Here is a 27,963-nt window from a genome sequence, read left to right as displayed (position 1 = left end):
TCTTAAAAACCTCCCATGACAAGGATTCCACAACCTCTCTTGGAAGCCTGTTCCAGACCTTATCTATCCTTATAGTTAGAAAGTTTTTCCTCATATCTAACCTGAATCTCCCTTGCTGCAGATAAGTCCATTACTTCTTGTCCTGTCTTCAGTGGACACGGACAAATTGTTCACCGTCCCCTGTAGAACAGCCCTTAACATATTGGAAGACAGTTATTAGATCCCTTCTCAGGCTTCTTTTCTCAAGATTAAACATGCCCAGTTTTTTTAACCTTTCCTCGCAGGTCGGGTTTTCTAAACCTTTGATCATGTGTCTTGCTCTCCTCTGAACTCTCTCCAGTTTATCCACATCTTTCCCAAAGTGGTGGTACCCAGAATTGGACACAGTACTCCAGCTGAGGTCTCGCCAGTGCTAGGTAGAGTGGGACAATTACCTCCCCGGTCTTACATACAACATTCCTGTTAATACACCCTAGAACGATATTAGCCTTTTTTTGAGCGGTCTCAAATCGCTGACTCACATTCAATTTGTGATCCACTACCACCTCCGGATCCTTTTCAGCAGTACTACCCCCTAGCCAGTTATACTCCATTTTGTAGTTGTATATTAGATTTTTCCTTTCTAAATGAAGCATTTTGCACTTGTTTTTACTGAATTTCACCTTGTTGATTTCAGACCAATTGCCAAGGTCATTTTGAATTCTAATCCTGTTCTCCGAAGTGCTTGCAACCCCTCCCAGCTCGGTGCCATCTACACATTTTATAAGCACACTCTATGGACGATTATCCAAGTCATTCATGAAAATATTGAATAGTATTGGACCCAGGACTGACCCCTCTGGCACCCCACTAGATACAGCCTCCCAGATTGGGAGCAAACCATTGACAACTCCTCTGGAAGTATGGTCTTTCAACCAGTTGCACCCACCTTAGAGTGATTTCATCTAGACCACATTTCCCTAGTTTGCTTATGAGAATGTCATGCGGGACTGTGACATAAGCCTTACTCAAATCAAGAGGTATCATGTCAACTACTCCCCCCCATCCACGAGGCCAGTAACCTTATCAAAGAAGGAAATTAGGTTGGTTTGGCATGATTTGCTCTTGACAAATCCATGCTGACTATTCTTTATAATCCTAGTATCGTCTAGGCACTTACAAACTGATTGCTTAATAATGTATTCCAGTATCTTTCCAGATATTGAAGTTAGGCCGACTGGTCTATAATTCCCTTGGTCCTCTTTGTTCCCCCTTTTAAAGGCAGGTACAATGTTTGCCCTTCTGCAGTCCTCGGGGACCTCACACGTCCTCCTCCATGAGTTCTCCAACGGTTTTGAGATTGCTTCGGTTAGTACCTTAAGAACCTTAGTATGAATTCATCAGGCTCTGCCCTATTGAATACGTCTAATTTATCTAAATATTTTTGAACCTGTTCTGGCTTGCATATCTTCCCTCCTTTTTGTTAATATTAATTACGTTGAGTATCTGGTCACCTTTAGCATTTTTTAGCGAATAATGACGCAAAATAGGCATTAAACCTCTCAGCCTTCTTTATGTGATCCATTATTAGCTCTCCTTCCCTGCTAAGAAGAGGACCTGCACTTTCCTTCGGTCCTAATGTATTTAAAGAACGTCTTCTTATTGCTTTTTATATCCCTTGCTAGGTGTCACTCTCATTTTGTTCCTTACACTTTCTGATTTTGTCCCTACATACGTGTGCTATTCTTTTGCACTCCTCTGTCGCAATTCATTCATGTTTCCCCTTTTTACAGAATTCCTTTTTGATTTTTAGGTCACTGAAGAGCTCCTGATGGAGTCACATTGGCCTCTTCCTATTCTTCCATACAGAGGCAAACTCCTCCTTGACTTCGCTGGGAGTTTTGCATGAGTGAAGGCTGCTGGATCAGACCCTGAGGCATTTAACATAGCCTTAAAAACAGCAATTATCCTTGAAGCTTGGAAAGCTGATAATATGGTGCCTAGCAAATCCAAGGAGATTGTGGGAACTACAGCCCAATGAACCACACCACAATGCCAGGGCAAATTACGGAGAGCCTAGTTAAGGACATGCTGGGTACAGTAATTATATAACCTTACAGGGTCAACCTAGTTTAGGTTCTGCCAGGGAAAATTGTGCCTTTCTAACCTAAGAGTTCTTAGAAAAAGTTAGTTGAAGAATAGATAAATGTGAGCTGGTGCACATCATTATTAACAAGAACAATAATTTGCAGCTCTAGAGCACCTTTCATTCTAAGACCTCGCTAGCCATCTCAGGGCTTTGTACAAGGGTCCAACTTTACAGAACCTGATCACAGTGCACTTTACATTCATACAATCTCATCTCAACAACCCTGCAAAATAGAAAGTTATTACTACTCCCACTCTACCGTGTGTGTGTGTGTGTGTGTGTGTGTGTGTGCGCGCGTGCCAGAGAAGTGTTCATCCAAGGCAACATAACAGCAGAGCTAAGAAAACAGAATTTTGCAGTCCTTAATCCCAGCTCCCCCTCTGCTCTAACCAGTAGACAACACACCCCTTCTAGAGTCGGGAGGAGAATCCAGAATTTCTGGGGTGGTACTGAGTATAGACAGACCAGTTTGGGCTTGGGATCATAACACTTACCTCCACTGGGTCAGGGCAATATGCGAATAAATTCCTTTTAAAAAGGCAGCACAAAGCTTTATGGGTCTAGGGTGACCAGACAGCAAATGTGAAAAATCGAGACGGGGGGTGGGGGTAATAGGAGCCCATATAAGAAAAAGACCCAAAAATCGGGACTGTCCCTATAAAATAGAGACATCTGGTCACCCTATATGGGCCACAGATTACATAGCTGTTGATCTAATGACTGCAAAGCAGTCCAATGATTAGGCCATTTGGGTGGAGCAAGTCATTTCTCATTGAGACCTTAAATCATCCAACTTGCTTTCCATGCAAATTTGCATCTGCTCCTGAGAATGTGTTGCACCTGGGTTCTGAGCCTGGGAATTGAAAGTTGCCAAACTGGGTGAACACATTCCTGCTTGGTGCATCAGAATTGACACTGGTTGCGAGACAGGCTGGAGTGACGGCTGTGTAGCCTGAAGTCATCTGTTTATCCACAAAACAGGTACAGCAACAGGGCCAGATTTTCCCCACCCTGCCAATGGGCCTGAGTCCTGACCCGGAGTGGCCACATATAGCGAGGAAAGAGCAGTTCAGTCTCCAGCAATGCCTGTCAGTGCCACTTGGGACGGTTATTGCATGACGAGGACCCTGGCCCACTAGGAACCGAGACCTGCCATACATAGAGAACACCAAACAGTCGTCATTTGATACCATCTTCCTTTCATTCCCAAGCAGAGCTAGAGTTAGCCCAAGAGGTGAGAATTTCCAGCTGCCATTGATAATTCCCTGTTCTACCCAGTCCCGGCCTCTGTATTCCTCTTTCAATCAGATTATTTATCCTGCAGCTAAAACAGAATGTAACATGCGGGTCCAAGGGTGCCCATCAGCAAAACCAACAGTAAACAGTGGTCAATTTGGTGCTTACATCCTGGGGTACAAAATTCCAAAGCTCAGCACAAGAGGTTACTGTCCTACATCAGACGCTGCAGCTCGTGACCTCTACTGATACTGTGTTCTCTTTAATCTTCAACCTCCTTATCCAGGGAAGGAGACATTACAGCCAAACCTGGAATGTACAAGACAGAGTGTATACCTGGGTAGAGAGGGCAATAAAAATTCCAAAATGATATGGGTGTTAAGGAGTCTTAGGCAGAGTTTGAAGGATTAGAAGAAACCTACAAAGCACTGGCCAAAGGTCAAGCAGAGGCCCATTTATCTCTCCCTTCCTTGTAGGGATGAGAGAAGCTTAGTTCTCACCAGATTTCTCTGCTGCTGGCTGGAGACATCCCTGGTAAAGCTTCGCTCATGTTCTTTTGGGCATGCATAGTTCCTGTCGCCTGAGATGGGCCTGATCTGAAATGCAGGGTTTGAACTTCAAGGTGTTTGGAATCTGCACCTACTTCTGGATTCATCTATCATCCAGAGCCTCAGGGGGCATCAATCAGTATAGCTCTGTTCAAGTCAGTGGTGCTATGATGGTTTCCACCTGCTGAGGATCTGGCCCTAGCGCTCTGAATTGAAACAATCCACAGATCTGACTAGCCATGAGCTCTGCAAGTTTGAAGCCTGGGTTCAAGGCTTGAGTTCAGGACTTTCACAAGACCTAGCTGGAAATCAGAAGTGACTATAAAAAGCCATGAACACTGACAAGTATCAGAACATTTCAGAACCTCAGCAAAGGTTTGGGGAGGATGAGAGAGAGAGTGTTTCTCCTTTTCTTCTTCTTCTTCTTTGTATTGAACCTACCTCAATCAAGAACAAGGACCCACTGTGCTAGGTGCTGTCTGTATTCACAGGCTACATTTATACTGCACAAAAAACCAAACCCACAGCAGTAAGTCTCAGAGCCCAGGTCAATTGACTCAGGCTCAAGGGCTTGCGCTGCAAGGCCAAAAATAGCAGGGTAGATGTTTGGGGTCGGGCTGGAACCTGGGCTCCGAGACCTCTTCCGTCGCTGGGTTTCAGGGCCCAGGCGAACATCCGCACTGCCCTGCTTTTGTTTGTTGGTTTGTTTTTGCCGTGTAGACTACACGTAAGGGAAAGTCTCCACCCCAAAATGCTCACAATCAAAATAGATAAGAAAGGCAAACGGTGAGAAAAAGGGAGTATTGTCACCCCCATTTTAGAAACGGGGAACTCACTCTCTCTCTCTCTCTCTCACACACACACACACACACACACACACACTAAATTAGGCCAAGACTTTGCAAAAATGATGAATGATTTTGGGTTTCCAGCTAGAGACACCTTTAAAGGGGCATGATTTTCAGAGACCGGGTGCTCAGCTCTGTTGGGAATCAGGCCCCTTTAAGATGTCTCCAAATAGGGCCCCCCAGAAATGGAGGCACCCCAAAAGACTAGTCACTTTTGGAAAACGTTGGCTGCTGTGACTTGCCATGGGGCACCTTGTGCATAGTGAGCTACTGAACCAAGAGCTACCAAAGTCACACAGTAGTGCTTTAACCAGAAGACCATGTTTGGTCATGGCATCTCCATTACCCTCTCATGCAGCCTGGTGTTGAGAAGCCAAGGAGAGGACAGCCCAAGCACAAAGCAGGCGAAAGAAACGAACAATGTCCCATATGTAGGGCCCATGTTGAACACAGGCCCTGACACAAAATCCCCCAAGGAGGGATCAGGCTATGGGGCACACAGATGGAGAGATCACAACTGCCATATGCATCTTGTTACACTTCTGGGAAAATATGAAAAACTCCAGAAAAAGAAAAAGGGGCGTTATCTGGTTTCTGCAACTCTCCGAACCTCAGCAGGCAATTTCAAATGAAATTCAATTAGAAGCTAGAGGAAGAACGCAGCGCTCTAGTAGCAAACAGCAGATCCCAGTTGAGGGATTGTTTTGTTTTGAAACTGGAATCTTTGAAAATGCCAGAAAGAATTCTTTTCTTTTTTTTATTTTAATTTTAAACAAATGCAGCAGGAGAAGCAAAATACAGATGTCAGGTGTTTGGCGCAGAAAGCTTTTTGTTGTTTTTTAGGGGGCAAAATGAAAAAAAAACTGGTTGGCTGTTTCTAATTTTTTTAAGAGGCTGTTTACACACACATTTTGCAATCAGGTTACTTAAACTGGTGCCAGCTCTTGTGTGGGCTCTCTTAATTCAGTTTAAAAAAGATTTATTTTCACTTCGTTTAAACCTGTTCCTGATCTGTGCAATAAGTGACATGGCAGGCAGGCAAAGTTGTAGAAAGAGATCTTCATTGTGCATGCAGAGAGGCCAGCGTTACATACTGAGAGGACTGGCCACTGGTTTGCATTCCGAGTGTCACACAAAACTAGGTCCCGCCTGAAATCTGGTCCTCCTTCTCTGGCTTCACTCCCTATATACTGTCCTACATAATCTTCCAACATAAGCAATTTAAATTAAATCAGAATAAGGGCATCCATACATGGGTTTGCACCAGTTTAATTAAGGGTAGGTGTATACTGGAACTGGAGGTCACTTGGTATTGCACAATGTTTTGATTAAAAAACTAGAGTGATCTATAATTAACGTGTAACACATTAAATGGAATAAAAACTGACTAACTGATAGGTCTCAAAATGGAACTGTAAATGGCAAATCATAGAACATCAGGGTTGGAAAGGACCTCAGAAGATCATCTAGTCCAACCCCCTGCTCAAAGCAGGACCAATCCCCAGATAGATTTTTACCCCCATCTCTAGCTGGCCCTCTCAAGGATTGAACTCAGAACCCTGGGTTTAGCAGGCCAATGCTCAAACCACTGAGCTATCCCTCCCCATCATCAAGCAGATGTGTTTCCTGGTTGGTGGGTCTTGGTAGGACCGGTGCTTGACCCTGCGCTATTTAACATTTTTATCAATGACCTGGAAGAAAACATCAAATCATCACTGATGAAGTCTGCACATGGAACAAAAACTGGGGGAGTGGTACATGATGAAGAGACCCGGTTATTGATTCAGAGCGATCTGGATGGTTTGGCAAATTGGGCACATGTCAACAATATGCATTTGAATACAGCTAAATGTAAACGTGTACATCCAGGAACAAAGAATGTAGGCCCTCTCACCCAATAGGGGACCCTCTCCCGGGAAGTAGCGGCTCTGAAAAAGATTTGGGGGTGAGGTGGATAATCAGCTGGCCATGAGCTGGCAGTGTGACACTGCGGCCAAAACAGCTAATGTGATCTTGGGCTGTATCAGTGGGAATCTCCAGTAGGAGGACAGAGGTTATTTGACCTCTGTATTTGGCACTGGTGCAACCGCTGCTGGAATATTGTGTCCAGTTCTGGTGCTCACAATTCAAGAAGAAGGAAGATAAATTGGAGAGGGGTTGGAGAACAGCCACAAGGATTGATTAAAGGATTAGAAAACCTGACTGATAGACTGAAAGAGCTCAATCTATTTGGCTTAACAAAGAGAAGGTTAAGGGGTGACTTGATTACAGTCGGTAAGTATCTACACAGGCAACACAGATTTAATTATAGGCTCTTCAGTCTAGCAGAGGAAGGTCTAACACAATCCAATGGCTAGAGTTGAAGCTAGACAAATGCAGACAGAAAATAAGGCGTAAATGTCTAATGGTCAGAGTAATTAACCACTGGAACAATTTACCAAGTGTTGTGGTGGATTCTCCATCACTGGCAATTTCTAAATCAAGACAAGACTGGCTGATTTTCTAAAAACTCTGTTCTAGGAAATATTTTGGGGAAGTCCTCTGGCCTGTGTTATACAGGAGGGTAGACAAGATGATCATAATTGCCCCTTCTGGTCTTGGAATCCATGAGTCTATCCCAGTGCTAGCTTGGATCAAGCTAGTACACAATAGCAGTGTAGTCATGGCTGCATGGGCCGTGCGAAGACGTGCCTAAGCTTTCAGACAGGGATGTACTTGGGGTGGCTAGCTGTCTTGCCACCTATGCAGCTGCAGCAATGCTGCCATTTTTAGCACGCAAGCTCAATCCGAGCGAGTGTGAATATATCTACCTGAGCTGGAAATTACACCGCCAACTGCCGTATAGACAGAACTTAAATCGGTTTCAAGCTGCACCTGGCGTTAAACTGGTGCAACTCTGCAGGTAGATGGGTCCTAAGTACGAATTTGGCGGGGAGGACAAGTTGTCAGCCCGTCTCAGGTCTGGGTAGGTGGACAGAGCCCACCAAAACAACGGAAGTCCCCGCCCCTCAAGTGAGGGAGGGGCACTGAGTCCGCAGATCAACCAGGGGGACAGAACCAACAAGCTATCAGACTGACCACTCAGGAGCGCACAGCCCTTCACACATGCAAGCCAGTGGCTGCACATAAGCTTCCCCCATATGGTGCTCCACAGCAAACATTTCTGAGGCCTCATTCTCAACGGCCAATACCTCTGGGGTACCCTGTTTGTATCCCTGACTGTCAGGATCGTGCCAAGCAGCCGGGCTTTCCCCATACGGCCTGACAGCAGTTTGGAAATGGTGCTGCCTTGCTAAAACCAAATGATTCTGGAAAGGAATCATGGGACTTTGATAGTTTGTCCCCAAGTCCCAGGATGCCCGCAGGGTCCCGATGGTATCTGACCGTGCAACACAAGAAAAATCCCAGGAGGCAGAGAATGAAGTGATGGAATAGAGCACCAAGGGAGATGTGCCAAGAGTGCAGTTATTTTGAAAAAGCACAGAGCTGCATGATTCATAAGAGAAGAGATTTAAGCTAGCGTAAACAAAGCGGTGTGGATGCACTCTTTTGGCATAGTTACACCACTGGAGCTGTAGTGGAAAAACTCTCCCATATGGACAAGGCCTCCGGTCCCAGCGCCTCCTCCATTTATCTTGATTGTGGCACGGGCAGGACAACAGACTGGGGAGGGCGGCCTGTGGTTTGCGCCCCAGCAAACCCAGCTCAGCAGAGCTCCCATTTCCAGAGAAGCTGAGCTCCGAGGGAGGCTTCTGCTGTGCCCTCTATGAAAGAGGCATTGTCTGGGCCTGTCACAGGGGCTGGGCCTCCAGTACAGCAGGGCTGGGCTGGGGCCTCGAGACAGAACTGCTTTCAGCCCCGTGTTATACCTCAGGGCAAATTCATTGTGAATGGTCAAAAAAACCACTGTGTGTGTGCGCTTGCATGTTAAGTACACTCCCCTTTCCCCCAGCTCAGACTGAGGAAGCCGCAGAATTGCTGGCTACTGTAGCCAAGCCGGGGAGTGGAAGTCAACGGGGAGCCCAGAAACGAAGCACCGTGGGCCAAGGCCTTCTCCCAGTTGTGCTGGGGAGTCACCGGTAGCCTCTGACAGGAGCAGAGTTGAGCTCACTGGGTGATGCTTACGCTGCGTATGGAGTGGCCAGAGAGCCTATCGGGGTGCATATGACAGAGAGGGGAGGAAAAGTTGTGTGTGTACCCAGGAGAAAGAGGGCAGGGGAAAGAGAGAGAGAGAGGAGTGTAGAACTTGTCCAAATTTTCCAATCAAAACCCATATATATATTTTTTTTTTACACAGAAAATGCCCCCTCCCCCCAAAAAGCTCTCCCAAATATTTGTTTCTTCTCTACATTTTTCATTTTTTCTTCAGCCCCTCCCAAACTTTGTGCCAGCTGTCCCCTCCATTTGTTCTATTTTGGAAAAGGGGGAGGGAAATGAAAAATCAGAAACTGGAGATTTTTTTGGTGAAACAATAGATTTTTAAAAAAATTCTCTTAAAAAAACCAAAAGGCCCAGATTTTCTTTGCCCCTAAATGCCACGTGAGAAAATAACTGATATTTTCCAACCAACTATAGGGAAGTGATGGAGAAAGAGAAAAGTCTATAAGGTATTCATGCTAAAGTAAGGTCATAGAAAGACTGGCCCATACGAGCCAACATGCTGCCATATGAAGGTGGCATCTGAGTATGGGCCGCCTGTGCTCACTCGTTCACTGCTGGACATGAAACCAGAGGATTCTCATCTTTTTCTTGCGCTGCCCTCTGGTAATTCAAAGGGGCTGCTTTGATGGTACCTAGGTACCTGGGTCCAGCCCTCCTTGCGGTGAGAAGAAGGTTGTGATAACCTGGGATCCATCCATCTTCAGAGATGGCTACTAAGAGAGGGGACACAGATCCCAGAAGAAATATCCAGGTCACGTCATTTCTCACAAGGTAGAAACTGCACGGCTCCATAGTCAGGAATGGGACTAAGAGTGGGGAGACCTGGATTTTGTCCCCAGCTCTGCCACAGGTTCACTCGCCTTGAGCCTCCATGCACCTCAGTTTCCCCACCTATTTTATCAACTCAATCTCACTAAGTTAATTTGGCTTCCTTAATTATATTTGAAAGAGTTATTGGGTTCAAATCCCCATGGTCAAATCCTACGTGTAGGAACAGGGAGGCAGAATCTCTAGATGAAACTTCCCAAGAGACAAGGCTTCTGCACGGAACTGTCAGCAAACAACACGGTGTGGACAAACTGGATGCCATCCCCAGAGTGCCCTGCAAACAAGGATGAAAATCCTGCAAAGTGAAAGACCACAAGGAGCAGCTGCTCTTACCCTGATGGATGAAAAACAACAAACATCTCACCTCAGTCCTCAGCAAAGAGCAGGAATGGACTCTTCTCGGTGGAATTCTGGCTCTCCATGGACCAGTGAGTGTCTCCCACTAAGCAATGGCACTTGGTGCCTTTCCAAACAGGGGTAGGAGCTTCTGGTGTTTTGAAAGCTGAGAACTCTTGCCCTGTCGAACCTCTGCTATGTAGCAACCTAGATCTAGGCCAAAGTCCCATGCCCCAAGAGCAGGCTGTGAAAGAGATGGAGCCCAGTGGTGCTAACATGGGACTTTGAAGACTTGGATTGAAGTACTTGCTCCATCGCAGACTGCCGATGGGTATGAGTACATTGCCCGGGTAGACAGAACTGCACCAGTGCGCTGAAAATAGTTGTGTAGATGTTGCGACACCAGCGAAGGCTCGGGCTAACTTCCCGAGTAAAACCCACCCAGCCCTGCAGAGGTTGTTATGGACTGCTCACCCACCACTGAAATGAATCCACCTCTGGGGTGGAAAGCAGTGGCCATTGATGCACAGAATTCTTCCCTGTGGTGCAGCCACCTCTGTGGTGGAACATATCAGCTGCTGAACAGCAAACAGAAACAACACACAAGAGTTTGAGACAGGAAGTGGGGAACACAGTATCCGGTTGGAAATGTTGGGGGAACGTAACAAGGGAATGTATTCTCTGAAATCTGAGCCCTGGCACATTGCAGGATAAGTCCATCAGTGGAGTTACAGCAGGAATTAATTTGGCCTCTTTTATGTCTCACTCTGACAGCACACACAATAGGCTTGTTTCACCTTTCGCTGTTAGTTTCCTGCTCTGACCCATTCCTCTCAATCAGCCCTTCAGTGTAGTTTCTCCATGTAAATATCTGTGGAAGCCAATCGTGCTGACAATGGAGGTCCCCCAACTGTGCGTGACATCCCCTGGAAAAAGCCAAAGACTCCAGCCCAATCAACATTCTCATTACGGCAAATGCTAATGAAGGCCTTATGGTGTTGCCATAATAACGACAACGAGACAACTTTCACATAGCGTTAAGAGTTCTACAGCAGGTAATATTCAATTACGGGAGAGCTTGTTATGTATACGACAACTTGCTCAGAGTCAGCTGGCGGAGAAACCTCTTCTGGTCAAATTGATTCCCCTCCCCACACACAATAGCTACATTCCAAGAGGAGGCTTTCTCAGAGTCAGCACACTGCAGCTAACACAGCACAATGCATGGAAAGAGAACAGGACTCTCACGGGTAGTGGAATTTCACTGGATTTGCTCCAGGTGGGAGGAGGAGATGGAGGCAATCAGGGATCCAGGGAACCCACTTATTTAGGGCCTGATTCTGCAGTCCTGACCCCTTTTGGGTAGCATTTACTGAGTGATCTTACAGGCGTCAATGGGACTGAGTGCCACGTGCCATGAGCAAGGGTGGCAGGATCAGGCTCTGATCCGCCCGATGGTCTTCCAGTGGTTTGCCATCGGAGCACCGATCTTCTCTGATCTTTGGTCAGTCCCTGGGTATTGAATGGAGCCCCCTACATACAGCAACCCAGAGCCTCCCCACCTTCTGATTGTGGGGCCTGAAGCCAGATCTGGGGAAGGAATAAAGCAGACAGCTTTCTCCGGGTACGGAGCAGGGGCTAGAGGATGTTATTAAATTTAATAGGATCAGGGCCCAGAGCGAGGGTGGAGGGGAAAGCCGCATCTCGCAAGGAGCTGGCCCCGGCCCAAGAACACGCGGCAGCTGAATGGAGACAAAAGTTCTTGTGAGAAGCCAAAGCTCCAGTGCAGCTGCATCAGGGCTCCCCCTGCACGGTCTGCAACCCAGGCAGGAGGCAGCAGAAAGAAACCCAAGCTCCCTTTCCCCCCTCCGGAGAGGTTACGTCCCACACAGCCAGTGTGCGAGAGCACAATAGTGTCTTTGGAGAGAGAGAGAGAGAGAGAGAAAATGGGAAAGGAAGCAGTGGGCTTTAAGCCTGGAGGTGAGCCCCTCACCAATAAGTCTCTTCAACATTTTGTCTGCCTGCTCTTTAACCCTTTTGGCTCCTGCAGAGCCAAAATCCTCTCCCCTTCCCAAACCAGGAAAACAGCTCAGCAAGCACCTTTCATCACCAGCGCCCTTGCTCCCACCGATCCTGGCTCTTGGTGAAGTCCCATTAGAAATGGGAAAGTTACAGAAACTTTGCGGGAAAGTTTCACACAAACTATCTTGTCCTAGTGGCACCATCCCCCTCCCCACACCCACAGATCACCAGCTGGTGGGGCTCCATTAGCTTCCCTGGGTTTTCACCAGCTGGGCGTCTGACCCCCATTGCGTGGTGGATATACACACAGGGCAGTTGGTGTCAAGCAGCACAGCTATTTTAAGTTCAGTGGAGCCATGCTGATTTCCACCAGCTGAGGATCTAGCTCAAGTTGTGCTCAGCCACAAAGAGCTACAATTCTCTTTATAATCCAGAAAGTTGGACAAAGACTTCTACTTAACAAATAAAAAGAACAGGGAAGCCTAGGGCTCCTGCCAGTGGCCAGAGAGAGACAAGTCCCTGTAAGTTTAAAGCGCGGGAGACAAAAGCCCCTTGTGCTTACCTGTGCTAGTGGGCAGGAAGGGTGTCTGATCCGGCACGGGGTCTCCATTGAGTGAGTCAGAATGGCTTGAGAGATCACTTCTCACCTCGGACATCTGACTGGGACCTGCCAGACACACCACATGCAGAGCAAGACAGTGAGAGAAGCTCACTGAACATTGCTAAACAACCAGCCATGAGGAACTCTCACATGGAATGAATCAGCATGAAGACTTTAGGTGGGGAGACAAGGAGGAAACCGCACAACCCCAAGAAGGGATTTCTAACTCACCCGGGCAGGACACCTCTCCCCAACTGCCGCATCCACATGCACAAAAGTTTGCTTGATTGTTCAGCTGCAAGAAACTCCAGCTCTGCATAAACTTCCCTCCAGACACATTTCAGTCCCAGCAGCATTGAGGAATCCTGTGATCAGCCAATTCCCACCCCCAAGAATACAGAGACACATTGGAGAAACTCACTTTTTTTGTTTACACTTTAATGGAGCTCCCACAAGTGGAGTGTCATCCTATCGTCCTCTCCATGTGAAGGTCTCCTTCAGGTCTCTGAAGCTGCTCCCTTCTCCAAACACCCCACTCCTCCAGCCCTCTTAACTAGATTTCTTCAACTTGTCTTTCTTTCTTCCTTTGTCTTTACATATTCCTTAAAAAGTGCCCTGCCAGGTGCCTTGTCCCTGCCAGGAATGTCCTGCAGTTTCAAATAAAGAGGACACTTCACGTCTTTATCTTTGCAGCTCTTTCTTCAGGGCAGTGTTAGGTTACAACTGGACACGTTTGTGCAGTCTATCTCCAGACTGTAAGCTCTGCCTCCCGTCTCTCACACAGGAAATTGCATTCAGGGCTGATTACCCAGTTTTCTTCATGCTGGAGATATTTGGAGTTCATGCAGCCTATAATAAGCTGGTTGGCACTACGATTTAAAAAAAGCAGCGAGAACCAACAAACAGACACAACAATCCACAAAGCCACTTTAAAAAGGAATGAAAAAAAAAAGCTGATCTCTTTTTTCGGGGAGTGGAGCCAAGCAGTCAAAGGATGGTGGGGGGGACAGGGAAATGTGGGCCGAGCATGGGCTTACTGTATCCCTCTGCCAATGCTCAAGTCTTTGATCTCCACATTTTTTAATCCAAAGTTGTTTTTCTTTAAACTCAAAAGATCAATTTTCAAACAGCAGCAAGAGAGCAAAAAGGGACAGCAAGCCTAACTTGAAAAAGCATCAAAACCTCCCTTGTGTTGCATGAACAGAAACAATAGCCTGTCTCCTCCAGCGGTAATGCTCCCAAATACCGATGTAGATGTGGCCCAATATACTTACAGTACGATTACATATTCTTGTGTGAAAGATTGTCAAGTAACTAGGACACACGGCCAGAAGTCAAGAGAGACATATTTTATTCCTGACTCTGCTACTAACTCACCGTCCGTCCTTGGACAAGTCACTTTCCCCTCTTTGTGCCTCAGTTTCCCCGTCTACAAAATGAGGACAATATTGGATTGTGTGGTTTAACTCACTGGCTTTGAGATACTCAGATGGAGGGCAAAATATGATTAGAGTTATCAGTATTACTATTTAAAGTGACAGAATGAAGTCAAGTCTCAAATTCCCTTTTCTAGTGTAATATTTTAATTACAGGAGCAGTTTACATTTGGATTCACTGTTTCCACACTCACTCACGATATTACTTTATATCTTGCTTTAATGGAACTGACTTTGTAACATTTTTAGATAAAATATGTACCAACACATTCTTTTTAAGACTGCTTTTTACACTACTGGAGCCTGACAATCTAGTATTTCCAAGTTTATTAAATAAGCCAGATTCTTCACTGGTGTAACTCTGGAGTAACCCCAGTAATGTCAGTGGAGTTATTCTGGACTGAAACCAGTGTCAATGAAATCAGAATTGACCCAGTATCATTAAGTGTGAATGGGCGTGGGTGTCATTTCCATGTCGTGGCTAGCATAGATTTATAATTTACAGAGAGTCGTCAGCGTGGTTCAGTGGATAAGGTGCTGGCCTGGATTCAGGACCTCAGCCACTGCCCTGCTGTTACCATGGGTGAGTCATGTCTCCTCTGTATGTCCCTTTTTCTCTTCCCACCCTTTCTCTTGTGTATTTAGTCTGTAAACTCCCTGGGGCAAGGGCTGTCTCTCTCTATGTATATATCACACCTAGCACAGTGGGGCCCCGTTGCTGTTAGCCCCACTAGCCATTGCTGAAATACTACGACTACTAGCTGCTGTTCCCAGTACAAATATACACAGGCTATGGGCCTGCCCAAAGAGCTCAGTATCACAGATCAGCCCAAACTGCTCTAGAAGGCAACCAGCACAGAGCGTTTGAATTGGAGCTCTTTATAAGACCTAATTCAGACACGCAATCCACGGGAATTTCTTCCCTGGTGGAAGAAAAGTCTGAGGTGCCCTTGAGGACGCAAGCATCTAAAGGAGAAGGGGCAAGACTAGGATAAAATTTAGCAGGGATGGAGGCTGGGGTTTTGAAAGGTAACTCACTCACTGAGGCTCCTTTGAAAATTCCAGCCAAGACGTATAGAAATTAAACAGGGGTATGAAATGTCTTTAAAATTTAACAGGATCTAATAGAGAATGAGACCTTCTCTGTGGAGGTTTTTTAAACTGGACTTTGTGATGACAGAATTCTCTGTTAGATTCTACAATGTGATTCATTAAAAAAAAAAAAAAAAAAACCAACCTAGCAAAAGTTGGTCACTCATTAGTGATCTATCCTAATTGGAGAGTCCCGCTTTATCATTGGTATTGCAGGAGCACCCAAAACACCAGCTAGGTCTGCACCCCGTTGTGCTAGGGGCTGTACAAACACAGAGCAAGAGAGACAGTGTGCCCTGAAGAGTTTACAATCTAAACAGACAAACCCGACAAGAGAAAAAAAATATTATCTGAGCCAAGAAACCCCTGGTGTTTGAAACAGTGGCCGTGTTATTCCTCTGACCTGACAGTGCTCCGGCCAGCCGCTGCACTCGCCATAAAGACCCAGCCAGTTTTCCACTAGGCTTCATTTCAAACAGCTACAACCGGGGAGCTGGCCTCGCTCGTGAGTTGTGACACCCGGGGCGCTGAGACGTCTGAGCATGTCTCAGTGGGTGTGCCCTGGATTTCCTGACTATGAGGCAGCACGCCTCTGAATCACCCTAGGTACAGGTCAGCCCTGTGCTTTGGCAGGAGCACATTCCTGTTTGCTTATCTGTGCCCCCATGTCTTAACATCCACTGCTTTCCTCCCGTTTCTGCCGGGGCGGGGGCTTCATAACCAACATCAGAGCACGAGCTCCCCCCAGGGGGATATACGGGACCCTCACTCCACCCTCCTGCTTCCTGGTAGCTACAGATGGGAAGTGGCCCAGGTCCCTGAGAACGAAGGCCGACGCTTTGATGATGAAATGTCAGTACTGCACTTTCCTCCGCTTGTAAGATTCATGCTGACAAGCAGGCGAATCCACTGGGGTTTTTCCTTTGGCCCTGACAGTTCTTTATTTATGCCAAGAGGAATCTGGGTGTGCTCAGCATCTTTATAATGATACTTTGCAGCTATCATCTTTATCATCTTAGCACCTTTCATCCGAGCACTTGATAACCATTAATTAAGCCCTCACAGCCCTCCTGTGAGGTGGGTAAGTGTTATTATCCCTGTTTCACAGATGGATAACTGAAGCACCGAGGGGTTAACCCAGCTGTCCAAGGTCACGCAGCAGATCAGTGGCAGGGCTGGGACTAGGACCCAGGAGACCCAACTCCTACCCTTTTGCTCCAAACACCAGACAACACACTCTCCCGAACTGGGACCAGAACCCCCAGCTCCTGACTCCCAGGTCTCTGCTTTAATTAGCGAACCCCACTCTTTCCCCAAAAGGTGGGGAAAGAACCCAGGAGTCCTGCTGGAACACTCGCTGAGAGGCCAGAAGCCAAGTCCTCTGTTCCAACCATTCTCAGTTCTTCAAGAGCAGCGTTTCTGGCCCAGCAGAAAGCTCAGTCTCATGATGCAGCCCTCAGAACAACGGGAGGGGACATTGAAATGGAATCCCAATTTCATGATCGTTCTAGAACTTACCGTGCAGCGACTTTGAAAATCTCCTCCTCGGTCATCCATTCAAATGGGAGCTGCATTTCTCACACCCTGTCCTATGGCACAGGACCCAAGCTACCTGCGCGCCTGCAGCGCTGGTGAAGTGATCCTTGAACACTGTGTATAAACTCTGGTGCTTCAGGGTCCCTTGGGATGAAAGGTGTTATGTAAATGTAAGACAGTATTATAGAGGGGTCATAGGAGCGGTAAAAAAAAACAACCATCAGAAAGATGCTTTCCTCAAAAATGGAACCAGAAACTTTGTTAGAATAGGGGAAACAATATTATCCTGAAAGCTGCTCTGTTGAGGGTCTGCCTTGAACCCACGAGTGGCCTACCCTCTGTGGATAGCAGCTCCCTATTGATTCTTTGCAGTTCACAGTGCCGTGAGAAAAAGAACTAAAACTAGTTTTCTTAGGGGCTTAAAAAACATCACAGGCCACATCTAAGCCACCCCATGGTTTCCCAGTGATTCCACCCCCCCCCTTGATCTCAAATGATTTCCTCATTGATCTCAAATGATTTCCCCATTGATTTTCCAGTGGTTTTTCCCACTGAGTCCAAATGATTTCTCTCCTGATTTCCTCCCAGCGATCCTGGTTCAATTTCATGGTGATACAAAGGTGTAGCTTAGGGCAGGATTTGCTCCTATGAAACATGTTTAAAGCAGCCTTCCCCTTTCCACCCTCATTCCATCTAACTTAATCTAAGACACCTGTCATCCTGGTATCTGATCTAAAGGCTGCTCTAAATTCCAGCAGAAAGCCCAGCACACTCCCTGGGGGCACACGTCACAGAGGCTTGGGAAAGCACAGGGAGAAGGATGGGAGCAGGAACAAAGGGATGGCCCGGCCCATAACCTCACACCGCTGGAGATCTGGCTTTGAGGGAAGGGGACAGGAAGGAATTTTCAGGGCATCCCAGCTTCACAGTGTGTAGAGCACGGGGGTCAGAGCCAGGTTCTGGCACATGATGCTTTTCTCCTCTACACCCCACCCCCAACGGAAACCCAGCCTGGGAAGCAGCCACCTCACCCCAGCCCTGACATTTCCAGTGGGCTTCCCAGGGTAAAGGACATCCCTGCGAGGCGGCTGGAAATTATTCTGCCACATCAAAGCAGAGGCACTAACAGAGGAAATGAATAAATCCAACACCTAGGGGAAGTTGGCCGCGTATGGGTGGGAAAGGGCTGGGGGTGTTAGGGCGGGGGCAGGGAGAGTGGTCCAGGGGATATAGCAATGGACTGGGAATCAGGAGAATTGGGCTCTGCCACTGACCTGCTGGGTGACTTCCCTGCTCTGTGCCTCAGTTTCCCTCACACCTGTTGTCTGCCTTATCTATTTAGACTGTAAGCGCTTTAGGGTAGGAGCTGTTTCACTATGAACATACAGCCCCAAGCACGATGGGGCCCTGATCTCAGCTGGGGCCTCTAACCACTGCTGTAATAGAAATAAATAATAAGGGTGGGACGCACAGTGGATTCAGTAAGCCACACAAGGAATGAGACAGGCCATCCAGCAACACACGGAGTTGCTTCACACTGCAGCCGGGGTGAGCTCCCCACACCAGCTGCTCCCCTCTGTACGAGTCACCCCCCTCCATAGACAAACTGCTTATTCAGGCTGAAGATCCCAGCTCTAGGGGTGGAGCAGAGCGAGCCAGGGCCGGTATAGGCCAAAGTCAGGTTTGTTTCCTATGGTCCACACCAGAGTCCACTCAGCATCCCCTACACTGACTCTACCTAACACCCTCCTCCCACCCACCCTTCTCCATGTATTTGCCCACAGGCATTTGGAGTCAAAGCTTCTCTATCTCCATTACAATCAGCAGCAGGAGGGGAAACACAGCCAGCACATACATACAGCTTAACAGGAGCCTCTCATTAGCACACTAAGCCGGGGTATTAGAACAAAAAGCTACAGTCGCAGCGTTAGTAGATTACACTTGAAGATTCTCTTAAAAATGCCAGTATTATGATGATGATTACCTGAGAGTGACTAGCACTTCCCTAAACTACCTGCTGCAACATGTGTGGCCAACGTGGTGTGGCCCAGGCATCACATTTGACCCCGGCAGCTAGAGGGTTAATTATCTGAGTACCTTACATGTGTGTTAATGATAGTACCAGATGTTTGGTCTGTTCCTATTAGCTAGAAGTTTCTGAGAAGAGGAAAAGGCAATAGCATTGCTGCAAACCATGTTCTAGCCTGCACCTGATGATTCTGGATGAAGAACAGCAACTAGAAAGAGCATATGGAAGCCAGTTAGATAATTTAGTTGTCTCATTTGTTACCATTTCTTTCCTACATTGAATAGGTGGATTGAAATTTTTCTAATAAAAAGGGTTTTTTTTTTCAAAAATGAAAATTTTCCTGAAAACATTTTGATAAAAACATAAGAACGGCCCTACTGGGTCAGACCAAAGGTCCATCTAGCCCAGTATCCTGTCTTCCGACAGTGGCCAATGCCAGGTGCCCCAGAGGGAATGAACAGAACAGGGAATCATCAAGTGATCCACCCCCTGTCGCCTATTCCCAGCTTCTGCCAATTCTGTTATTCAATGAAAATTTCTGCTTGTCATTTTCAATTTTAATTTATCAGGCTTCCCCCACCCCCTCTTTTTTTTTTTTGATAGTTCCCTCCTCCCTACTCAACTATTAATTTTGGTTGGCAGATTTAGTCATATGGGGCAGGGGTGGGCTCAGAACTGAATATTTTCAAAACAAAAACAAAATTAGATTTCAAAATCAATTAAAAACATGCCATGGAATTTTTTAAAACAACAACAAAAAGAAAGAAAAATCAGTTCCATATAGAAAACTGAGAACTAAAATGATCGCCAGAATTTTCACAGAACTGATTTCATTTTTTTAAACCAGCTCTAATTGCTAACATTTAAGCATTTTCTTAAGAAATCCAAGTAGATACTTTGAGGTTATTTCCTTCTCAACACCAAAACCTGTAAGAAAGGAGTGACACACAGGAATGCTGGAAAAGGACTACATTTGGTTTCCTGGCCGTAGTCACCTGGCATGGATTAGGGTTACAGCCCATGACTAGGGTCAGGATCTTCTCTTCTCAGTGGCTATGGTTCCAGCTTCCCTTATTAAAAATAAAATAAAGTAAAATAAAGTGAAAATGAAACACAGCATCAACCACAAACTAATTCAGCCAATTACACAACACACACAGATGAAGGCCTTAAAGATGGAAGTCAGAGTAGATTAATTTCAATCACCTCCCCCTGATAGCTGAGGGAATTATTTTTTTTTGGCCCTGTATTGGACATCTGTCAGTAACGTCTTGATCAAACACCCACTTCTTGGTCTTAACACAGCTTCTTCTGCAATGGCCTATTCAGAGAGAGAGGCGGTACTGCCCATGGAGTTTGCACTTGCTGCTTGGGGTGTTTTTCGCTGCCTGCAAAGAGGAGCTAATCAGTGCCAATGCACCTGCTGGTTTTGTGATGAGTATTATGTGCGGCACAAAGGAAGCCATCTGCAGTGCACAGCAACACCAAACTTTACTGGTCCTACAAAATCCATGAGCAGTGCCACGTGTTCCTGAGCGCCATCTACAGGTGCATTTCCGATGCACTAGCTATTTACGGCAGTCTCAGACACGGACACCTGCTCTGCTACTACTGGGAGGGGTTTAAAAATCCCAAACACTTGAGGTGGGCACCATAAAGGGTGAATATTGGTGTCCTGCGCCTGTTTAATACAGAGGACAACTTGGGACGTTCCTTTAATGTGGTTTTGCACATTCCATAGACTCTAGAGGGCCTGTCCCCCTAGGAGCAGAACGTAGCTGCAGCCACATTTAAATAAGGCCTCAGTGCATTAGCTGGCAATTGTGGCAGGCAGCCACGCTGTGTGGAGCAGGCACAGAGCGGGATGGGTAACCCACTTGCAAGTATATTACACCAGGATCTCAAAGCACTTTCCCAACTATTAACAAACCAAACCTTGCCACTCCTTACTACATTGGATTGCCAACACTGTATTTTAGAAATAAGGGACTGTTTTCTTAGCACCTCTGCCCCACCCCTCCTCCCATTATTATTATTATTAATAATAATAATAAGCTGAACTCACCTACATTCACTAGGAGTATTTGTTGCTGCTTTTTGCGGCACTCAGCAATTCCTGATCTTGTTGTACAGAGATGAAGAAATAAGGGACTGTTGGCAACTGAGGCAGGTGAGTATTGTCCCCATTTTATAGGTGGGGAAATTAAAGGGCAAAGATGTGAAAGAAAAAGTTGCAATCTGGGGTGAGTAATGTTAGACACCGACATCCATACTCGGCTGCCTAAATAAGCAGTGGGATTTTCCAGGGATCTGTCTTCACTGCAGAATTAACTCAGGGTGACCAGCATTCAGCTCTTAGCCTGCCACACTGCACAGCCCGGCCTGAGTTACTTTGTCCTCCCTGTTGCTATGCTCCCCAGTGTGCGTCGCTAGAATTTGTGGAGGCACATCGTGTGGTCCTATGTGCTGTAGTAAGCTGAGCCGGTTTAGGATTCTTTCCCAGTGAATTGTGGGAGAAACTCTCGGTCCTTCTGAGTACTTGAGTGATTTAGCCTTCATCCTCGGTGGATTACCAGCCCGAGTGAGATCGCTTGGTGTGGCAGATCTAAAGTCCCAGCCGGGCCAGCTAGCTGGGGTAGAAAACACCACTTAACTCAGGACAGAGGGTTGTGTGTATGGATTGTAGGGGGCGCTCGGGAATAACACCTGAGTAAGAGCTGAGTTAAGTCTGCAGTGAAGACAGATCCCACAAAAATGCACCAGTTAATCGTACTGAAGCCAGTGGAAGCTGCAGGTGCTCACACCTCAGAAAACTAGGCCTCTTATTTAGGAGGCCTACTTTATAGACGCACGTTTGCAAATTTTGGCATAAGTGACTAGCCTAAGTCCACAGAGGAAGTCTGTGGCAGAGCTCAATTAAGCGCAGCTGTCCCAGCAGTGAGTTAGTCACAAGACTGTCTTTCCCTTCTACTTCAAGGTGATATTTTGCAACTTATTACCCTGGAAGATTTCCTCCTCTGGACCACATCCTCAGCTGGTATAAATCAGTGTCACTCCATCAAAGTCAATGTGTGAGTCAAGATTTACACTTCCATTTTTCACAAAAATTTAGCAACAGGACTTGACTTTTCATTTTACAGGATGTTTTGCAACATGCTCTAGACCTAACCAGAGGCAAATTCTTCTCAGTTTAAAAAGAGAGAGAAAAAACAAAACAAAACCCATGCCATCTGAGAAACCACAGTGCAGCAAAGCGGTTAACCTCCCATGAATGGTGCCGTACATTTCAGTCTACGTCTCAATACAGAGAGGAGTTGTAATAGGCAGAGTCGTGTTTGAGCAGGGCCAATGCCATAACTGATCTGTCTACATAATTACCGTTCTTTGTGTGCACACAAACCCTCTAAACAAAATTACACTCTCAAATCATTCTGTTCGGGGCGGGATGGGGCGAGGGGTGGAGGGAATGTGGTTTGCAAGGTTTGGAGTGAATGACCCCACTGTTCTATATTTTCAGCGAAAATATTTTGATAAAGCACGAGCTATTTCTGTAAATAGTTTTTTTAAAAGGAAATGGACAATTTATTTTTTTTAAATCGTTCTTTGGAAATTGAAAAATGACTTTGCCCCTACTGGCTTTGTGAGGAGTCTTCATCGTTAGAGAGGAAAGACAGAGCCATATGGAAAGATGGCAAAGCACAGTGCCTGGTGACATAGGAACATCTCACAGCCAGTTGGTTTCTCCCAGCACGGGTCATTGTGAGGGAAATGGTGCAGCTCTCAAGCTAGAATCACTGTAGAGGCTATTATTCAGTGTTATGATTTGCATTATAATGGGGCCCAGGGGGCTTCATTGGGGTAGGTGCTGTACAGACACATGGTAAGAGACATCCCCTGTCCCAAGGAACTTACAGTCTAAATAAACAAGACAGACGGGTGAGGAAAAGAAAGAATATTTCCTTTTACAGATGAGAAACTGAGGCACAGAGAAAGTAAGTGTGGTGAAAGTAAATAAGGACGTATTATTTACTTCTTCTCATAACACAAGAACCAGGGGTCACTCAATGAAATTAATAGGCAGCAGGTTTAAAACAAACAAAAGGAAGTATTTCTTCACACAACACAGTCAGTCTGTGGAACTCTTTGCCAGGGGACATTGTGAAGGCCAAGACTATAACAGGGTTCCAAAAAGAACTAGATAAGTTCATGGAGGACAGGTCTATCAGTGGCTATTAGCCAGGATGGGCAGGGATGGTGTCCCTAGCCTCTGTTTGCTAGAAGCTGGGAATGGGCGACAGGAGATGGATCGCTTGATGATTGCCTGTTCTGTTCATTCCCTCTGGGGCACCTGGCACTGGCCACTGTCAGAAGACAGGATACTGGGCTAGATGGACCTTTGGTCTGACCCAGTATGGCCGTTCTTATGCCTAAAGTCAATCAGCAAACTTATGGAAGAACTGAGACCTGAACCCAGGTGGTCTTGACTGATATGTTACTACAGTGATACTCAGACCTTCAGTGGTTCAGGAGCCCAATTAGTGATCAACATTACCCAAAACAGCCACAGTAATGCAAATTCATTGCTTCATTTACTCTCTCCCTAATTATCCTCCCAGCAACATGACTGATCAAATATTCTACAATTGGTTAATAACATAATAAAAGCATCCTGATTGGTTAATCCTTAAATCACATGGTGTTTTAATATCGTGTGCTGCAAAGAGCTGCAGAAGACACATAAAAGAGCCACTTGCGGCTCCCGAGCCTCAGTCTGAGTATCCCTGCTCTAGTATATTAACCACAAGACCAACCTTCAAGTACTGACACTGCCCTAGTACTCCGGTCCCAATTTCTCACCAAACAGGTGTCCCTGTGGAAAAACAGTGCAGGCAGCAAACTGCATGGGGGAACGCTTTCCTACTGCAGCCCTGACCTATACCAGCAGGAGGCACTGTATGGAACTGGTTGCATGGGAATTCTGGGCTACTTCACTCCCAGCAAAAATCACCGTTGGTGACAGGGCTGTATTAAACTGCAGATGGATTTTCAATGGTTTTTACACTGCCCACAGGTAGCCACGTTTCTGTGAAGTTACACACACACACACACACAATAAAAAACAAAACACTCAACAATTTGGCTTCAAAATTTAGACATCTCGTGTTTTCAAAGTGGAAAAAGAAATTGACGGAACCCATTTTTCCTGAAAACAAACTGCGTTGCAACAAGATATGGAAGCGATCAAGTTCACAATACTTGGACTTTTATTGCAAATATTTTTGCCCACGTCTACTACAGACCTGAATATGAGTGCTGGTTTTGGGCAGGAGCTCACATCTGCTCCAGTCTCCACCTGTACCAGCAGGAGTGAACAGAGAATCAAGAACTGATATAAAAAGACTGTGTGGGGAGCTCACAGCTAACCCAGACCCAGCCTCTTCCAGCAGGAGGTGCTGTAGAGAATCAGAAATTGGTGTAAGAGGAGTAGGCATTTGAGCAGCTATCAGCTACTTTATGCCCAGCTTTAACCATCTGTAGAGAATTAGTAGCTGACAGAGGATCATTGGCTGTGTGGAGCTCACAATTGCTCTCCGGCCTGTTTCCCAGTTCAGAAAATGGAGATTATGATACCCTGCTACAAACGAAATTGAAGGAACGAAGCAAAACCTAGTTAGGTTTGGGACATAACAGAGTGAGACCTTCACTCTGTCTGGTGCTTTCTTCATGCCCAGTGATAGTCCAAATCCTTTCTGTAAACACTCACAAAGAACCTTGCCTTCAGTTTCAGAGCAACCATTGCCACGTCTATATCCCTGAGCGCTGGCTGACCCAAACACAGCCTCATGACCCAACCTCCCCTGCCCATCCCCAGCCTCCACCTCTGCTGCCCAGCACACCACTTCATTGGCTCTGCCCCACAGCTGGCGTTTAGGAGCTGCGCGTTTGCATCACAGATGAGACATACACAGGTTCTCCCAGTTCTGGGCTTCATGCATCACAAGGGAGCTGTGAGACTTTGGTTAATTCTATAGGTTTCTAATAAGTTTTTTGCTTATTATTATTATTCCCAGGGGGAGGGGGGCGGGGAAGCAGGCAGTGGTGGTAAATTAAAGCATTTATACACATTCTTTTTTCCACTTTTAAAAAAAGTGCTAATTAAGAGATTTTTCTCTCCCCCGATCCTCCCAATTTTACCAGCAATAATTCTAACCTTACAGTCTTTACTAAGGGGGAAAGACGCCTGTTTTTGCAGGACAAATTTTGTCTCTTGGCTTCACAGATGTAAATCTAGACTAAGGGATTTCCATGGAAATCAGTGGGGATGGACTGGCCTGCCAGAGTGCAGTTGAAAGCAGAATTTGGTCTAAATGCAAGATTCCAAGAATCCATCATTTCTCCTTTTTGCACAACGTGGCATTAATGTTCAGTTGGGTTTGCCACCCAGAGACCCTCATCCACAGTAAACCCAGCATTGCATGCAAATAGCCAGATACAGCAAACACATACTCTCCTCACTCTATGCACATACCTTGTGTGCTTATCCACAAGTCCTTGCCTACTGTGAAGTCCCCATCCTTGGCATACTGAGCCCCTCCAACTCTAGGTGCAAAAATAGTTCCATCTCTCCACAGAAATATCATGGGCCAGATCCACAGGCAGCATAAGTTGGCATAGCCCATATCAACCCTCTGCCAAGCACTAGCAACATTTCAGGGCCTTGCAGTTCTGCTTACCAGTGGAGGAAAAATTGGAGGCGTGGAATCTGGGTATATTCTTAGTGTAGCTTACTTTATGTTTTACTGTATACACCAGTACTTGAACAGAGGTGGTCACAAAGGGCACACAGGCAATCCCCTCTTTCTGAAATTTTGGCCCAGCCATTTCTCAGGCCCCAAGAATTGATTCTAGTTAGCGAAATTAAGCCAGAGAACAAACCCTCTTGCTGTTTGCAACAGCACTCCTGCACGAATCTGCATCACAAAACTAGCAACGATACAGTAGGTCTTCAAAGACTGGACGCTGCTTGCAGGCTGAGAAAGAGAAATTTGTCAGACCTTGTGCGCCATCTGGTGCCTCCTATCATAACAGCCATATTGAGATCAATGCTGCTTCTCTGATTTACATCAGTCAAGGACTGGTCCTGTAAATATTCACCATCTCATGCCCCTCAACAGCCCAGCCAGAGCAAGAGAGAGGAAAAGCTTCAGAACTATCCCCCATGTGACACCCTAAAGTTAACTGACTTCATTCTGATATATCTACAGGTCAGAGGTACATGCTTTTGCTCTGACATGGTCATTGCAGTCCTTTGACATCCATTTAAAAAGGCACTACTAGATGAAATCTTGGACCAAGGTTCTGCTTTCATTTACAAATAAGCTCACTGCAACAATCAAGGCCTGCCCAGACCCTCCCCTGGTCTTTGTTCAGTGCCTTTTGTAGCAACACCGGTAGGCCACCTGCAATACTCAGAGCGAGAAAGGAGGCCAATAAATCAGTAGAGAGCTGGAACGACTGACCCTTTGGCTGTACACGAACTCCCTGTGAGAAATGATGCTTGCTCAAAAAGCAGGGAGTTCATCTGAAGCAGGAAGTATCCTGGGTGGGAATTTGCACTCATTTGTTACCACAGGTGTAATCTGTTAATTGAGTGATGATCAGCCATGCAATATACTAGGAGAAAGAGACTGGGGTCATGACAAACAGAAGGGTGAATTCGCTGGCTCAGATGAAATAAGAACCAACCCCACTATTTTGTGCTCTGAGCCAGAGTCTAACTTTTCTTTCTCGGGGTCAAAAAGTAATAATCCTATTTACCTTTCCTCCCAAGGTGCTTCTCAAAGTATATGTTGAGTCACTAAAATACAGCCACCATTGGGGAGCAGGGCAGTCCCTGAATAACAGGCTGGAAAAAATGCAGAGGGAAGAGGGATTTTGGTTAAGGGTACAGAGGATTCTCACAGGCAGTCAACACTGGCCCAGCCCTGCTCCCATGGAAGTCAATGGTTCAAACTTCCACTGGTTTCAATGGGAGCAGAATTAGAGCAACACTGAGTGTTTCTGAAAGTCCATCCCAAGGGGCAGAGAGTATCTGAACATCCATGCAGGCAGGAACTTGGTCTTTCAAATGAGATTGTAGAGTCTGAAGGGCATCTAAAATAGAGGGGGGGGGCAGGGGCCTCCTGCTGCCATTTTGCTAGCTCCTGGTTTCATTCTGGCCCAGGGGATGTTAGTGGAGCCGGGGAGGGAGGTTGTACACCAGTCTCCTCCTTGAGTTGGATACTGGTTTAGCAATCAGACAAAAAGAGCTTTCATGTCTCAGGAAAAGCTTTATGGGTTAACAGTTAAAAAGCTCCTTCTCCAAGCATTAAATCAATCCAAGCCGTACATTTCCCACAACAACTGACAGTCTGTATGGTGTGAAGAGCCGCCCCCCTTCGCCACGTGAGCTATCACAGCATGATGCTGAATGGTACACCTGGAGACGGGAACCAATGTGAGGCTGCGCTGAGTCTAAATTGTTTAACAGGTCTGTGGCCACATAGGGCACTTGTTTAGGAAAACTTGTGCGTGTTTGAATCAAGGGATCCAGGGTGAATGGGTCTAGTAACAGCCCCTGGAATATTGCGTTCAATTCCAGGCACCAACAGGAAGATATTGGCAAATTGGCGAGAGTTCAAAGAGCACTAAAATCAACCATTGGGCTGGCGGGGTGGATTTAGGAGGAAGAATTTAAAGAACTGAATAGACACAGCTTGGCTAAAGGTCAACTGAATGGGGAAGGAGTCATAACAGCTTCCTAATAGTGGAAAGGTCTGAACACTGATGGGAAATTATCTTGGTGCAGTCGGTGTGGTGTAAGCAAAGCTCATTGGACGAAATTCAGAAAAGGAAACAGTTCCACGTTAGGCAAAAGTTCCCAACAGCAAGTTGTTCAGCTGTGGCAGGGGCTCCCCCAGGAAGTGGTGGAAGCCCCATTGCTTAAAACTTTTTCAGTTGCACGCAGGGTTTCAAAGAGCTCCACCTGGTCGGTGCTGGGTGCTTTTGCAATTCGGACCCTTACTGCACAGCCTCAGTGGGAGCTGAGCTCTTTTGAAAATCCAGCCCTGCTTGTCTGTGCTGAACCACTGGAAATTTGGCCTCTAGATTGAAGAGATCACT

The 27,963-nt window shown here is 46.3% G+C and overlaps 1 protein-coding gene across 3 annotated transcripts in view; it reads right to left on the bottom strand.

The window, feature by feature from the left end:
• The window catches only part of MDFI (MyoD family inhibitor), a 65,119-nt gene that overhangs the window by 25,017 nt on the left and 12,139 nt on the right, over window positions 1–27,963 (bottom strand). Inside the window, exons 1-2 of one of the 3 annotated variants that reach the window (XM_045013156.1) lie at window positions 13,130–13,558; window positions 12,670–12,774 (exon numbers count right to left, since the gene is read on the bottom strand). The exons of 1 other annotated variant lie outside the window; for it this stretch is intronic. In XM_045013156.1, the coding sequence (XP_044869091.1) occupies window positions 12,670–12,763 (94 nt within the window). In that variant the 5' untranslated portion in view covers window positions 12,764–12,774; window positions 13,130–13,558. Of the gene's footprint in view, window positions 1–12,669; window positions 12,775–12,939; window positions 13,031–13,129; window positions 13,559–27,963 lie in introns of those variants that run through there. One more of the 3 variants, XM_045013155.1, reaches the window with a different exon arrangement.

Source organism: Mauremys mutica, chromosome 4 (assembly GCF_020497125.1).
Source record: "Mauremys mutica isolate MM-2020 ecotype Southern chromosome 4, ASM2049712v1, whole genome shotgun sequence".
NCBI lineage: Eukaryota > Metazoa > Chordata > Testudines > Geoemydidae > Mauremys > Mauremys mutica.
This window is presented reverse-complemented; position numbering and strand designations above follow the sequence as displayed.